Below are 15,552 nucleotides of genomic sequence, written 5' to 3' on the forward strand. Positions count from 1 at the left end.
AGCAAAGTGAGGCCAAGTAGTCTGAGAACAAAAACATGCCCTGCAAAACAAGAGATGCCTTCACATTTCCCAGCATCCAGTACGAATGACTGAGTCTGATTTGGCAATCCATCCAATTCAAGGTTGTTTGAATGGCCACGGCACGGCAAAGGGGGTCACAGCACGGGAGAATGATTAACTTCGCCTACCTGCCTTGTTTGTTTGATGCTGCCTTGCTCCAGTGTGAGTCAATAAAACTTTGTGCACCGAAACACACACAACTTCCAGCACCCTCCAGCTGGGCCAAAATGGGGACTAGCAAAGCCGCCTTCCTCTTTCTTTTCTTGCTCAGCTCAGGTAAGAGTCCTTTGCCTTCCACTTGCCTAGGTGAGATGGGGACCAAATGTTAGTAAGCTCCGTTTGTTGAAGGCAGGTCCCCAAATCTCTGTGTCGCCACTTACCTGGATGACGATGGATTTGAGTCTTGCTGGCCAGCGAGAGCTGCGGTCGAACAAAGTGAGAGCTGTGGAGGCTCCAGTGTCTGTGTAGGGAACAAATGGCTCCCTGCAAACATGCCTCATGGCCAGAAATGGGGGCATCCTGCTACAGAACCCATAGCAGTCAGTGCTCTGGTTTCAGCAGGCTTTGGATCATACGCTAAAGCTGTTCTTACTGCCAAGCTTTGATAAGCACAGTGATCCTAATTTTCATTCTTTATGACGGGAGTTTCAAAGGTTTTAAATGAAATATTTAGAACAAAATTAAAAATTAAAATGCTCCTTTATATTCCAACAATGTCACATTTTCTGTTGTCAAACACTTAAAAGAAAATGTCCCTTATTTTTCTGCGGATAGTAGGTAGAAATTTAGTCTTCAGTAACCCAGATCAACTTTTCCAGGAATAGATCTAGAATTGTTTTTTACAACTCCAAATGAAGATAGTGTTCCACTGAAGTTAATATATGAATTTCAAGCTCATCTACAAATTATATAAATGAATATTCCACATGTAATATACATTTCAGTCAGATTTCAATCATATATCATATTCTCTAGTACTTTAACATTGCATATCATTGTATGGCCCTTAAATGACCTTTGAAAAGTACAGTTAAAAACATCAGTACAGTTTGTATGATTTTCTAATAGCTCAGAAATTTTAAAATGACTGAATAACAGGGATGTATCATTGTATCATTGTGCTGGGTTAAAAAAGATAGCTGATAAAGTTATTTTTATTTGTGCATTGTTATCAGCCCTAACTCAGTTTCTCTGAAGTGGTGGTCCACAGAGCTGCCTTGAAAGTACTTTTTATGTCTTCTGGATTAGTAATGGTCGAGTCTGGAAAGATACATATGTAAAAGAAGATATGTTTATGTATGTATGTTTGCTCACATATATGTGAATATTCTGTTCAATTGTCATGTGTCATGTCTGGGTTTATAAAGACTTGGACTTTAGCCAGAATAATACATTCCCTGCTGCATTTTTTAATCTGTTGTGTCCTTTTTTAATGTTTACACTTTGTAGTGTTTTTCAGGCAACTAACATCACATTATTTTTTCTTTTATCTAAACTTCTGCCAATCTGTGCTGCTTTTTAGCTTATGCACGTCATCCAAAATCTCAAGTGTTCATTCTTAAACCAAGCAAAATAATTTTTTTTTTAATGGTCACTGAAAAGGCATGGTGTCTATAGTAGAGCTCTTTGAACAAACATATGGTTCTAAGATGAACCAACAAAGGTTGGAAAGTAATGTTTTCCTATTATGGTCCCCTCCAATTCTGAAACAGTGATCTCAGTTAGCTTAGGAAAACAGCCAGGAGAGGAATCACCTGTTTGCTGAGTCCATCAGGAGAAATAGGTAGGCTGTTGGTGCTCCACATAGTCCGACTGTAACAGAAAGATTTGATACTGGAGGCCTCAGTGTCAGAGATTTCTTAAGATATGCGGATTTTACAGCACTGCGCCAACTCTGCAAACAGGGGTGGAAGATGGCCCTCAGGCAGTTAATCATCTTACTTTCATTAGTGACCCAAATGTATTTTATTTTATATGTATACGTGTCAAGTGGAGGTAGGTGATGGATGACCTATATGTCATGGGAGTTAATTACACTGGAGTGATGTTGCTGTGAATTGAGACTAATATGGGTGTTTGCATAAAAGAAAGATTCATAATGTTACGTGTGAGAATGCTGTACAAGATTATGAATTCCCTATGGCTGTCAATAATAATCTATCTTGACAAGTGAAATAATTAAACCACATCACTTCTGTAACTTTGTAACCTGATGATGGATACAGAAATAAACTTTTGTAGGAATTATGAACAGAAACATAGAATCTTTATAGGCATAAAAGGAAAAAAGTAAATTAGATGGCAAATTCCATTGTGAGCAACAACATTTTCGAGCTGTTAAATGTGTTAGCATGTACACCATATACATCTTATGCACATGTAGCTTTCACATATAATAATATAACTGATTTATTAATTTAAAATCTTGGGTTAATTTGTTGCAACAGAGATGCAGCCTGACAGATTGATTAGTAAGTCTGCTCAACCCATTACAACAAAAACAATGGTGGTCATTGTAGAGGACTATATAGTCGTCTTACAATTGAGGTTTCTTGCTCCAGGGCAAGACATCTTAGGACAAACAACTATTTAGTGACCAGTAAAACTGTAGTGATTGCACCATCCACATAGGAAGTCATAATCTCACGTCCTCCCAATTCATGCTCCTCCAAAACTTTAATACTGATGTATCACTTTCCTTCTTTCTCTGATTGGTGCGTTTGATACCATTTAGTCCCTCTCTCGGGTCCCTCTCACTCTTGTTTCACATTTCTTGTTCTCAGATTCAAACCCATACATAACTCCATTTGGTTTTGCTTCTCTATGTCTCTCTTCTACTGGTTTTTCCTATGATGTGTTCCAGTCATTCAGCTGTGACTGATAGTGTCAGAAGACAGAAATTTCCTCAGAATTTATCATGTTTTACCCAGAATTACAGAAAATAAATGGTGCCTTCACCTGTCAATGCTGCATGAAAAATGGGACTCAAAGTCACAGATCTTCGTAACTGCAGCATTCTCATTTTTAATGTCTGATTCCTTTCCTTCCCTTGTAGTGAAAGGAGATATACTGGATGACTATTTAAGAACAGATGGTGTTTGGATACTTACTCGAAATAAACAGTCTTACAAGACAATTAATGAACAAGAATGTGCAAAGAAATGTGAAGCAGAAAGAAATTTTAATTGCAGGTAATTTCTGTTGTATCTTAAAACTATGTCATTGTGGGTGTCTGTGTATCAATGGCATTTTCCTACTCTTTCTCAGAACCAACATCCCCATGCTGCTGCAGCTCTGCCTGCAGCAGTGTCACCCATGCCTGTGCTTTTATCTTGTGGCTGATCTCCACTCATAAGTTATCACAAGGTCAAGTAAGGGATGGATTTACTACATATTACTCATTCTATAGTCTGTGTTCAAGTTCCTGCTCTTATCCAATGTCATGCGGAGAGCTGCTTACGCCTCTTTAGCTGGATGCTGTCTTGTTTCACAAAAGAAGGGTGAGATGTTTCTAATTCATTGTAGGGAAAAGCGCTAACCTGAGCAGCTAGGATGCTGTTGATAGCTTTTTGCCAGTGCAGTAACTAGCTTCCCACGCAGTAACTTCTTTGCGTAGTCATACATCCTGAAAAAGTCAGCCACTTCAGAGCAGTAGAAAATGTCAGTCTCTTACCTGGTGTCTCAAATACTGAGTGTAGTATCTGAAAGATAAATGAATACAAGATAGTGCTACTAAATTAATAATTTATAGAAAAATAATTGCAAGTTGAATAATTTGAATTGAATTAAAAATATCGCTTCCTATGTTAATATTGCTTCCTTCTCAATTTCAACAGGGCCTTCTTGTTCACCAGGAAAAAGCTACAGTGTTTAACGCTGGCTGAAAATGCCAAAATGACAGTGACGTTCAACAGCACGGATGCAGTTCTTTATGAGAAGAAAAGTATGTATATAGTAACACGGTACACATTTGCAGGTTAGGCCTGTTTTAACTGCATCATTGCATTCTCTGCTGCAGTGCTGGAGCAAACCACTGCAGATGGTGACAGTTTCAGTGAGGCGGGCCTGCACTCATGAACTGGGCTGAAACTGCCAGAGAATTTCGCGTATAGCATCAAGGTTCCTTAAATATGAACTTGTATTTCACTCCTTTAGTCATGTATTCTTGGAATCAGGCAGAATAAACATACTCCAAAGCAAAAACCATGCATTACTCTGCCCTTTAAGTATTTACAGTCCTCTCCTTCGTGGAGCTTGTGGAGTTCTTGGTCATACACGTGTTCAAGACTACAGGATTATCTACTTCTGTGTACCCAGTTCTGCAATGTTCTTTGTAATAATTCAGTCAAGAATTATTTGACTGAAATATTGTATTGACTTATAATTGTTTTTTGTTTTTTAAATTATAATCAATGTTCATGTTTGGTAAGCTGTTTTCTTTACACTTAATTCTTGTTTTATGCCAGGCTCAGATAAATGGTTTGGGTTTAAGATTATTTTTGGAATTAATTAATTAATGCTTTTCTAAGTTTTGAATTGATGCTATATAGCTGGAAAAATAAATATTTTTTCAACTAGATTATCTTCATAAGTTTTGTGGGAACATAGACAATGCAGTCACAAACACTTCAATGAGTCCTCTGGGAAAAAGAAAGCTATTACGAACTGATATGCAACATGAATACTGAATATTTCTTGTAAGAATGTTTCAGTTTGTTTGAAAAGACAATGATTTTCAGTCTTTACAATGCTGAAGCATTTGAAAGGTATACAGAAAACGGAAACTGCATGAACAATCATGTGCAGGTCTGCCTGGCCATGTCAAATTTTTAAAGAGAAAGCATTCATGTCCAAATTCCCAGCTAGTATAAACTGATACAATTCTGATTAATTTATTGATGTCTGCTGGAGATATGGCCCAAACATAGCAAAAAGCTAGAAGGTTAACATTTAAATGCTGTATCCTAATTCTTCTACTACTGGACTGGATAATGGGTTGCCAGGTTCACAGCACCAGGTGCAACTTGGTTTCTAACAGTTATCTTCAGTAAGTATCAGCTTACCCTCTAGCTGATTATTAGGCAGGAGCATTTTGTTCTTATGGTGCGATATGTGGTCCTTGGTGTCTTCTTCCTATGCTAATGAGAAGTGGATTTTCTCACTGATTTTCCTGAACTTGCAGTTTACGTTTAGCTCAGATGAATAACTGAAGCCTTAAAAGATAGAATTTGAAGCATACTGCTTGATTCTTCAGTGTTGTTATGGTCAGATTCCTTCCTGTTTTAACAGGCAAAACCACTGTTACAGTTGTTTTGATCGAAAGACTTTAGCTCTACAGTCATGTCCCCTCCTGTCCCAGTATCAGATCTCAAAAGACTAAAGCCTATGGAAAGCTGTTCTCCGCTTTTATTTTTCACACTTTCCTCATAGACCACCAATGTGTGAGTCACCAGTACAGAAGAATATTGGAGCAGGTTCAGCCAAATAATTTCTGGCACAAGTGAAACATCTGTAGAAATAATGAGTGTAGCCAATGAATGCCTCAACATTTAAAATGTGATTTTCTTTTACTGAAGTCAAAATTGATTGGAGTTTTCCTTTGAGGTTAGAACAGAATAAAGGACGAGTATGTATTCTGTAAAATCTTCTGCATATGTTGAAAGCAAGTAGACACATGCACAAGTCATTAATTATTGAACTGAAATTAGCCCTTCTAAGTGAATAAATAATTCTCATTGACCGTGATTATGTGCTGTCACAGAGGGCCAGACAATAACTCAGGCTTAAATTGGTAGAAATCAAGACAATATCCCTAACTTCATCAGGGCCCGTTTACATTGCTTGCCATTGTCCAAGCTCTTCCAAAACTGAAACACCTGAACAGACACATCTGATCCTTGTATCAGCAGTAAAAGACCTGATTTTATATCCAAGAGCCTTGGCCTTGCGGCAAAAGGAGAGAGCGCTGCTTGGCTTTTCTCCTTTCTTGTCCGCCTCCTCCAAAGCTATTGCCTGGAAGACAGGCCTCGTGCCTCCAGCCTCAGTGTTCATCCCAGTGACCTCCCTGAACACATTTAATCTCATAATTTAGTCAGAGCCTTCGGCTCTGCTGCTCATACCCCCACTGGAGCCACCTTTTCCTGCAGAAAAAAACGCCTAGCTTGGCACCTTCTCATGCTTCAGCATGATTTTGTCTTATTTACTTTTTAGCTTTAACTGAAACTGTAGGGAGAGATATGGGTCTGCTCCCCTCTCTCCTCATCCTCTTGGAAGAGAAGCTTTTCCTTTCTGGCCATGACCAGAACTGAAGGAAGTATTACCACATGAGTAAGTCTGCTGCAGGAGGAGACACTGTCTGGTTCCTCAAACTGAGGGACCACCACATCAGCCTGTAGGTGCCTGTCATGGCAGGGGGTCCCACATGAATGGAGACACTTGTCAGGGTGCCAGGCCCAGGACAGAGACATGTTAACCTGCTGTCCTCCTGCAGGATGAAACTAAGCGTCCCACCTGGGCATGGCGGGCAGCCATCTCTCTTGCCTTCATTGCCATCACTGTGTGGGCTGTCAGAGCAGACACATTCATCTGCAGCCCTTCTGCAGAGTTAGCAGTCCTTTGAAGTGACTGGGAGACCTTTTCTGATCATTTTAAAGCAGAGGCTGGCTCTTCTCAGCTCCCATTGCAGACTGAGCAGAAATCAAGTCTCCATCATATTTAGCATCTATTAATGTCACTGAAAGCTGCAATCAGGCACTGCCATAGCTTGAACAGTAGGTCATGGATACCAAATCCCTTCATGCTGGATCTGTTTCCTCTTTCCCTATTTTATCTTTGTGCTAATGTTGGTGGTTCTTGGAAACGATCCGACCCAGATACGTGAGCCTTAAGGCAGCTAGATACTAGTGGGGAAAAAACCATCTGCCTGACAGACTCTTCATTTTCATCTAATGGGTTATCAGGCATCATTTGCTCATCATCCAGCATTCTTGTGATCTGCACCAATTTGGGGACTGCCTACCTTAGCTTCATCTCCTGCCACCTTCTGCACTCTAGGAGACCCACCTTTGACACCTGGGACACACATTGCCTCCCGTGGCTATACCATTCAGCTCCTACGCTGCCGCTATGCAACACACTACCTCTGTCTTCTTAGGGATCACAGAATCAAAGAATCACAGAATGTTCGGGGTTGGAAGGGACCTCTGTGGGTCATCTAGTCCAAACACCTTGCCGAAGCAGGGTCACCTACAGCAGGCTGCACAGGACTGCGTCTAGGTGGGTCTTGAGTATCTCCAGAGAAGGAGACTCCACAACCTCCCTGGGCAACCTGTTCCAGGGCTCTGTCACCCTCAGAGGGAAGGATTTCTTCCTCATGTTCAGATGGAACTTCCTGTGCTTCATTTTGTGCCCGTTGCCCCTTGTCCTGTCGCTGGGCACCACTGAAAAGAGTCTGGCCCCATCCTCCTGACACCCACCCTTCAGATATTTATAAGCATTTATTAGGTCCCCTCTCAGCCTTCTCTTCTTCAGGCTGAACAGGCCCAGCTCACTCAGCCTTTCCTCATAGGACAGATGCTCCAGTCTCCTCATCATCCTCGTAGCCCTCCGCTGGAATCTCTCCAGTAGCTCCTCATCTTTCTTGAACTGGGGAGCCCAGAACTGGACACAGGACTCCAGATGGGGCCTCACCAGGCCAGTGTAGAGGGGAAGGACAACCTCCCTCGACCTACTGGCCACACTCTTCTTAATGCATCCCAGGATCCCATTGTCCTTCTTGGCAGCCAGGGCACACTGCTGGCTCATGGTTAGCTTGTCATCCACCAGCACTCCCAGGTCCCTCTCCACAGAGCTGCTCTCCAGCAGGTCCTCCCCAAGCCTGTACTGGTGCATGGGGTTGTTCCTCCCCAGGTGTAGGACCCTGCATTTGCCCTTGTTGAACTTCATCAGGTTCCTCTCTGCCCAACTTTCTAGCCTGTCCAGGTCTCACTGAATGGCAGCACAGCCTTCTGGTGTATCCACCACTCCTCCCAGTTTTGTGTCATCAGCAAACTTGCTGAGGGTACATTCTAACTCTTCATCCAGGTCATTGATGAAGAAGTTGAACAAGACTGGGCCCAGTACTGACCCCTGGGGAACACCACTAGTTACAGGCCTCCAACTAGACTCAGCGCCGCTGATGACAACCCTCTGAATTCGGCCATCAAGCCCACACTTCCTGAGCTTCCCTAGGAGGATGTTATGGGAGTCAGTGTCAAAAGCCTTGCTGACGTCGAGGCAGACAACATCCACTGCTCTCCCCTCATCTACCCAGCCAGTCATGCCATCGTAGAAATCTATCAGAGTGGTCAAGCATGATTTCCCCTTGGTGAATGCATGCTGACTACTCCTGATAACCTTCTTTTCCTCCACTTGCTTGTTGATGACCTCCAGGATAAGCTGCTCCATCACCTTTCCCAGGATGGAGGTGAGGCTGACTGGCATGTAGTTCCCTGGGTAAATCCTTCTTGCCCTTTTTGAAGACGGGAGTCACACTGGCTTTTCTCCAGTCCTTGGGCACCTCTCAAGTCCTCCAGGACCTTTCAAAGATGATGGAGAGTGGCTTAGCAATGACATCCGCCAGCTCCCTCAGCACTCGTGGGTGCATTCCATCAGGGCCCATGGATTTATGGGCATCCAGATTGCTTAAATGACCCCTCACGCAGTCCTCCTCGACCAAGCGAAAGTCATCCTCTCTGTAGGCTTCCTCTCTTACCTCCAGGGCCTGGGATTCCTGAGGGCCTGCCTTGGCACTGAAGAGTGAAGCAAAGAAGGCATTCAGTAACTCTGCCTTCTCTGCATCCTCCGTCACCAGGACACCCGCCTCATTCAGCAGTGGCTCCACATTGTCCCTAGTCTTCCTTTTGCTGCTGATGTAGTTGAAGAAGCCCTTCTTGTTGTTTTTGACATCGCTTGCCAGATTCAGTTCCAGGTGGGTCTTGGTCTTCCTCGTCGCATCCCTGCATGCTCTGACCACATTCCTGTACTCTTCCCAAGTGGCCTGTCCCTCTTTGCACATTTCATGGACCTTTCTCTTCCACCTGAGATTCGCTAGAAGCTCCTTGTTCAACCATGCTGGTTAAACCACCCCAATGCTGGTCTGCTGCCTCTTTTTCTAGATTTCTTTCTCAGGGGGATGCACTGCTCCTGAGCATGGAGGAAGTGCTGTTTAAACAGCGACCAGCACTCTTGGACCCCGCTGCCTTCGAGAGCCCTGGCCCATGGGATTCCTCCAATTAGCTCATTGAAGAGGCCAAAGTTAGCTCTCCTGAAGTCCAAGGTTTTGATCCTACTTATCGCCCTGCTTCCTCCACGCAGGATCCTGAACTCCACCATTTTATGGTCGCTGCAGCCAAGTCTACCTCCAACCTTCACATCCTCAACAAGTCCCTCCTTGTTTGTTAGTACAAGGTCCAGCAGAGCGCCTTTCCTTGTTGGTTCCTCCACCACTTGCATCAGAAAGTTATCATCAATGCTCTGCAGGAACCTCCTGGATTGCGCCTGCCTAGCTCTGTGGTCTTCCCAGCTGATGTCAGGGTGGTTGAAGTCCCCTGTGAGAACCAGGGCCTGTGACTGTGAGGCTGCTTGCAGCTGCCTGTAGAAGGCCTCAAGCAGCTGCCTGTAGAAGGCCTCATCAACTTCCTCCTCCTGGTCAGCTGGCCTGTAGTACACACCCACCATAATGTCACCTGTGTGAGCCTGTCCCTTAATTCTAACCCTTAAGCTCTCGACTCCTTCTTCATCTGCCCCCAGGCAAAGCTCAATGCATTCCAGTTTCTCCCTCACATACAGAGCAACTCCACCACCTCTCCTTGTTGGCCTGTCTTTCCTGAAGAGTCTGTAGCCATCCATGACAGCATGCCAGTCATGCGAGCTGTCCCACCACAGTTCTGTGATGGTGACTAAGTCATAGCCATACTGCTGTACAATGGCTTCCAGCTCCTCCTGTTTATTTCCCATGCTACATGCGTTGGTATAGACACACTTGAGCTGGGCTGTCAATCTCATCCCTGACCCTGGCATGCCACACCTGGGCTCATCCCTAGTGAGCTGGGCGAAGTCCCCTTCCCTCTTCGAACCTAGTTTAAAGCCCTCTCAATGAGCCCCGCCAGCTCGTGGCCAAGAATCCTTTTTCCTCTTTGAGATAGCTGGACTCCGTCTATTGCCAGCAGGCCCGGTGCCATGTATACCTCCCCATGATCAAAGAAACCAAAATTTGACTGACGGCACCAGTCTCTGAGCCACTTGTTAGCCAGGTGAGATTTCCTGCCCCTTTCAGTGCTCTTCCCTGCCACTGATGGGATTGAGGAAAACACCACCTGTGCCCCAATATCTCTTCATGAGAGCCAGCTTCAGCAGGAAGTGCCTTTACCTCTAGCAGCCAGAGAATTTGTTCCTTTGTTTTTTCAGGGGGAAGTTTTGCAGTGCGTGTTTTTTCAAAGAGAGGATGTAGAGTCATCTTGCTTTTATTTTTCACTAGCAGGAATACAAGACTACCTCATTCCTTCTGAAACTCACAGCTACCACTGCCAACATCTTTGTGAAGTCTCTGCATAATCCAAACGACAGCATTTTGTACCTGTAATAGCCCAAATCTCTGAAACCAGAGATATTTCTCATAGGGCTGTTAAAGTGCATTGTAAAACTGAGACTCACCTTCCTAGAAGCATCCTGATTTTCACAGCCAGCATCACCCAGCCTGAAGCTGAATTTGCAAATAAAGACATCTAGTGTTTCCTTAAGCCTCAGAAAGGTTTTCTGTCCTCACCATGACTCCTCAGCACCAGGAAACAGCTGCTGTAAAACTCCTTTCTGCTGAGATAGGATGGAATATGTTCTGCTTTGAGAAAGCAGACATTTTGTGACTCTGCCACTCCCTTAGGTTCATGGTGACTGTACAATCTCACCTATGCCTCACTCAGACCTTGGAGTTTGTAGGGAGCTGCTCTGGCATCAGTCTTTTCCAGAGCTTCCCTGGGATTGAATTAAAAATATCTGTACAAAACATCTACTTTAAAACCAAAAGTTTCATCCCTCTGTGAGCTTGTCTGGCTGTGCTGGACCACACAATGTTGTGCACTCACGTGTTACCCCACCACAGACACTTTGGGATCTGTATGCAGACCATACTCTGGATTGTCTATAGCTACGAAGGAAACTCCACGAGCAGAAGTCTGGCAGTTGCAGTTTTACTTTTCTTGTGTTAATGTCAAAACTCTGTATGAGGAATCCTCTTTTGATTACAATCTCCTTTTTAATAGTAGGAATAATCCACAAGGCACAGGTACATAGCTTTTGTGGTCTACGCTTACTACATTACGCTGAGTCAGATTTCTTCCCACTCACATCTCCAAGAGTGCCATTTTCTTTGGTTCTAATTGGCCTCTCAGAGTTTAAGAACCACGGCATTTTTACCAGCTCAGTGGCCATCTAGGACACTTGCCCTCTTGCAGGGGTAATAATTAAAGTTTTGGCACTTGGTCTCCAAAACATTTCTTAAAACTTGATTAGAGATTTCTCCTTCTTTACAGAGCAGTTTCCCCAGTCAAATCTTAATTTTGTCTTGACATATAGTTGGGCTTTTGATCCCATTCTTCTTTTGAGGAACACAGTCTATCAGGGCCTCTATCAGAGGACACCACACCAAACTCCTGTACAGGACAGAAAAGTGAAAGAGACTTTGGGTGTCAAGCAGAAAGAAGGTATGTTAGTAGAAATGCTTTTTAAGAGGGATCAAATACCAAGGCCTAATTCCATGGTGGTCTCCATGTGCAATTTGAACTGGGAAGTTACTTGCTTGTCTTCATTCCTGACCCACCTATACAGAGCCCCGCCCCTCCCCCCAGGTGTCAGATGTGTCCAGCTTTTTTATTTAGACAGGCTAGTATCCTTTAGGAAGAACCTGGCAACATCAGAAAGTCCAAGGGCAAGGCTACTGACCAGTGATGGTCGTGCTGGGACCTGCTGCTGGAATATCAGCATTGAAGCAGCAGTGACAAGACTTTCGGGCACTACAGTAGTACCCTGACAACTAGGCAGCAACTCCCACAAAAGCCCCTTTTGGTAAGACATGCAGCACAGATGTTTGTGGTCCCAGTCACACACTGTGATGGCAGTAACTATTGCAAGGGGTCCAAACAAGGCTCAGCTTTTCATATCACATTGGTCTCCTGTGCTTGCTCTAACATCTCTATTTTATATATGAGGACTCAGAGGGATTCTTGTGCAAAAAAATTGCTGGAAGGGGAAATGAGGGTCACCACCCCTCATAAATAACTGGAAATTTTTCAGTGCCTGTTGCCAATAAAAGCATCATCAACATGCTTTGCATTCTCTCTGCCTCAGAATCCCATTAGAAAGTACCTGAGAGTCTGAGGCTAAGAGGAATCAAAGGTGTGGGGGCCACCTATGTGACAAATGTATTCTGATAACTGAAAATTCTCTGGCTTGAAGGGGTAGTTGTATGATACCCATGCTGCGAATGTGTTTATGAACAATATATTTCAAAGAATCTCCAGGTGTTGGTGAAAGGTCTTCCTTTTTATTCTAGTAGTATGATAGTATAAGCATGATTTTTATACATGTCAAAAACAATTGTAACTTGTTATACCTATTTTATCTACTTGGTTTTATTAGCTTTATAAAAATGCTTCAAGAATTTTCCTCTGTAGTTGTTTAATAGTTGCTAACTAATTTGTCTTAAAATACCTCATGGAATCACATCGCTCTGCATGAACAAGAGGTGCAAAACATCAATAAAACATGGTTCATCCTGAACTGATGAACTTCAGAGTTATCTCTGCAGATTCTCAGTTTTGAGAGAGGCAATGTTTTTACACCATTGAATTAACAAAGCCAATTCCATTTCAGTTTATCTTCTACAGTGTAAAAGAGGGATTGGGAAGGACTACAGAGGAATGGAAGCCAAAACTTGGAGGGGTATTCCATGCCAGAAGTGGGCAGAAAAGACACCCCACAAACCGAAGTATGGCCTTATTTATATTTGTCTTTGTGTTGTTCTGAATCTTTTCCCAGCTTCCCCAACTTCATGTGTATAAACTACTTTATCGTGCACATTACCAAAGTCAGTTGTCAGGTGACTTTTTAAGACAGCTTTATCTTCGTTAGTTTTGTTACTTTTGACTCTACTCGCACAGAACTGCAGTGGTCTGAAGAAGGAAAGGGTGCATTGGCAGCTAGAGAAGTCGTGTCTAAGTGCTGGGCCTCTTAAGAGGACGAAATGCTCCTTCTATCAAGATGTGATGAAAATCTTGCTATCGGTGACACTATCAGGGCTATAATTTCTTTCCTCTGTGTGAGGTGTAAAAAAAAAACACCCAGTGGTATCTGTTCAGCTCTGTGATCTCCTGCCTGTCACCCAGAGACAGTCAAGAAGAAACATCCAACAAAGCATCGAAATGCAGAGGGGACCTGCCCAGGCAGAGTTTTCTCAGAGCTGGCTGCCACTGGGCTTACTGGAGCAAGTGTGGAAGCAGAGGGCCTGCTTTCTCTGATCTATGATGAAATTTTATCTGTTTATAAAGTTATTTTTTTATGTTATTCTAATGAAACTTGGAAGCACTTATTGAGATTTTTTTTGTTAAAAATCTGTTTAGTCTTCTCTGGGAGGACTGTTATACGAAGAAGCCTAAGGTCACTTGCTTCCAAGTCTCTGCAGATTAGGATCCAGTTTTGTTTAGTGAATAGTCTCTAGAAATACTCCATTCTTAAAGTAGCTGCATGAAGAAAAATATGTGACAGAGCCACAGGTCACAGTGAGCTCACTAGATCAGCTGGATACAAGTATTAAAGACAATAATTATCCTTTCAGACTGTCATAGTCCTTAAAGATTGTAAGTCCACTCATCATCAGCAACCAGGACCTAGCAGAAGCTACTAATAATTGTAGTTATAAAATGTTGTTCAGATTTCATTTATGGGTTATAGTGGGGAATCTGTTTCTCTCGTTTTTGCTGTGATTGAATAGAGCCCATGGCTAGCTGTGCAAGTTGGACATTCCCTTTCTGCTCCATTAAATTACTGGAATTAAAATAAAATTTTAATACTATTACAGTTACACACCTGAAAAACACCCCAATGCAGGACTGGAAGAAAACTACTGCAGAAATCCTGATGGGGATGCAAATGGACCCTGGTGTTACACAACAGATCCTGCTACCAGATTTGATTACTGTAACATCCCAGAGTGTGAGAGCAAGGTCACTCACACTGGAGAAGGTATATTTATTTTTCAGGGAAGGAGTGTTTGACTAGGTAATACTATTTCTGCTGTTTGTTCTTGCTTTATTATTGCAGACTGGTTTCAAACGTGAATTTACATCAAGCTGGAATTTAAGTTCTCAACACAAAGGTTGTTTTTCTAATTGGCTCCTGTTATCAAAATAGTTTTGTAAATATGGAGGAACTGAAAATTCTTAATGATTTGTGATATTGCCCTGTTCTTATCCCTAGCAATTTATTTAATTTTCACAAGAGTAAAGATTGACAGATCTGCTGTGTTACATACAGAACTTCTATTGCTATGAGTACACACAGATATATCACAAAGTTCTCCTTCCAAATGACATGTACCCCTAAAGCTTGATTCATTTGGCTAAGCTGCAATGCATGATCTTTTGGATTCCTTTCTTAATTAGCTGGAGAAAAACTCTTTGAAAGTTTCTCAGGTTTCTTTTTTTCTTTCAGTGTAGCCTTCCACAAATATATTGGGTTCAGAATTCACAGGCTGGTACAAACCTTGCTTTGTTTTCATTCTGCCTAGGCACTACAGTGGAGTGCGTGCAGTGTAATGGTGAAGACTACCGTGGAGAAGTTTCCAGGACAGAGTCTGGGTTTGAGTGCCAGCGCTGGGATGCCCAAGAGCCTCATATGCATGGATTTACCTTGAAACAGTGAGTCACACTTGGTGCTAAACTCATTCTTGTAGTGCCTGGGAGATCCTGCCAGTGGACAGCCTAATTGCTACAGCCCATAGCTGACTTACAAGCTTCTCTTTCATCTTCAATGTGCAGCTTTCCAGAGAAGGATCTGAAGATGAATTATTGCCGTAATCCTGATGGCGAACTTCGGCCCTGGTGTTTCACCACCAGCCCTACTAAACGCTGGGAATATTGTAACATTCCTCGCTGCAGTGAGTATGATATTCTGAGATCACTCCAGATAGTAGTTCTTCTCATTAAAATTATGTAGAGATGGGAAAGACAAGAAATCACAGTTCTGAGGAACCTGAGGAATCCTTGTGAACCAGGAAAAGTGCACATTAATAAGCAGAATCACTCACTAAATTTGTTACATAAAATCACGTAAAGTCAGTGAGGATGCAGGTGTTGCAAAGTCCAATAATGCCAGAGATGTTATGGGAACCCTAATTTATCTTCAACCACTTTATTTTTCAGTTTACCTGACAGGCAGGACATTCAGGTTAAATCAGGTGGT

At 42.8% G+C, this 15,552-nt stretch overlaps 1 protein-coding gene across 1 annotated transcript in view; it reads left to right on the plus strand.

Annotated features, from left to right (window-relative positions):
* The first annotated feature begins 236 nt into the window (after positions 1–236).
* LOC104334698 (plasminogen) overlaps positions 237–15,552 on the plus strand; it is a 32,176-nt gene continuing 16,860 nt past the window's right edge. Inside the window, exons 1-7 of the mRNA XM_075413712.1 lie at positions 237–336; positions 3,116–3,251; positions 3,897–4,003; positions 12,967–13,081; positions 14,171–14,334; positions 14,879–15,008; positions 15,129–15,247. Of these exons, the coding sequence (XP_075269827.1) occupies positions 288–336; positions 3,116–3,251; positions 3,897–4,003; positions 12,967–13,081; positions 14,171–14,334; positions 14,879–15,008; positions 15,129–15,247 (820 nt within the window). The 5' untranslated portion in view covers positions 237–287. The remainder of the gene's footprint in view (positions 337–3,115; positions 3,252–3,896; positions 4,004–12,966; positions 13,082–14,170; positions 14,335–14,878; positions 15,009–15,128; positions 15,248–15,552) is intronic.

Source organism: Opisthocomus hoazin, chromosome 2, assembly GCF_030867145.1.
Source record: "Opisthocomus hoazin isolate bOpiHoa1 chromosome 2, bOpiHoa1.hap1, whole genome shotgun sequence".
Classification (NCBI taxonomy): domain Eukaryota; kingdom Metazoa; phylum Chordata; class Aves; order Opisthocomiformes; family Opisthocomidae; genus Opisthocomus; species Opisthocomus hoazin.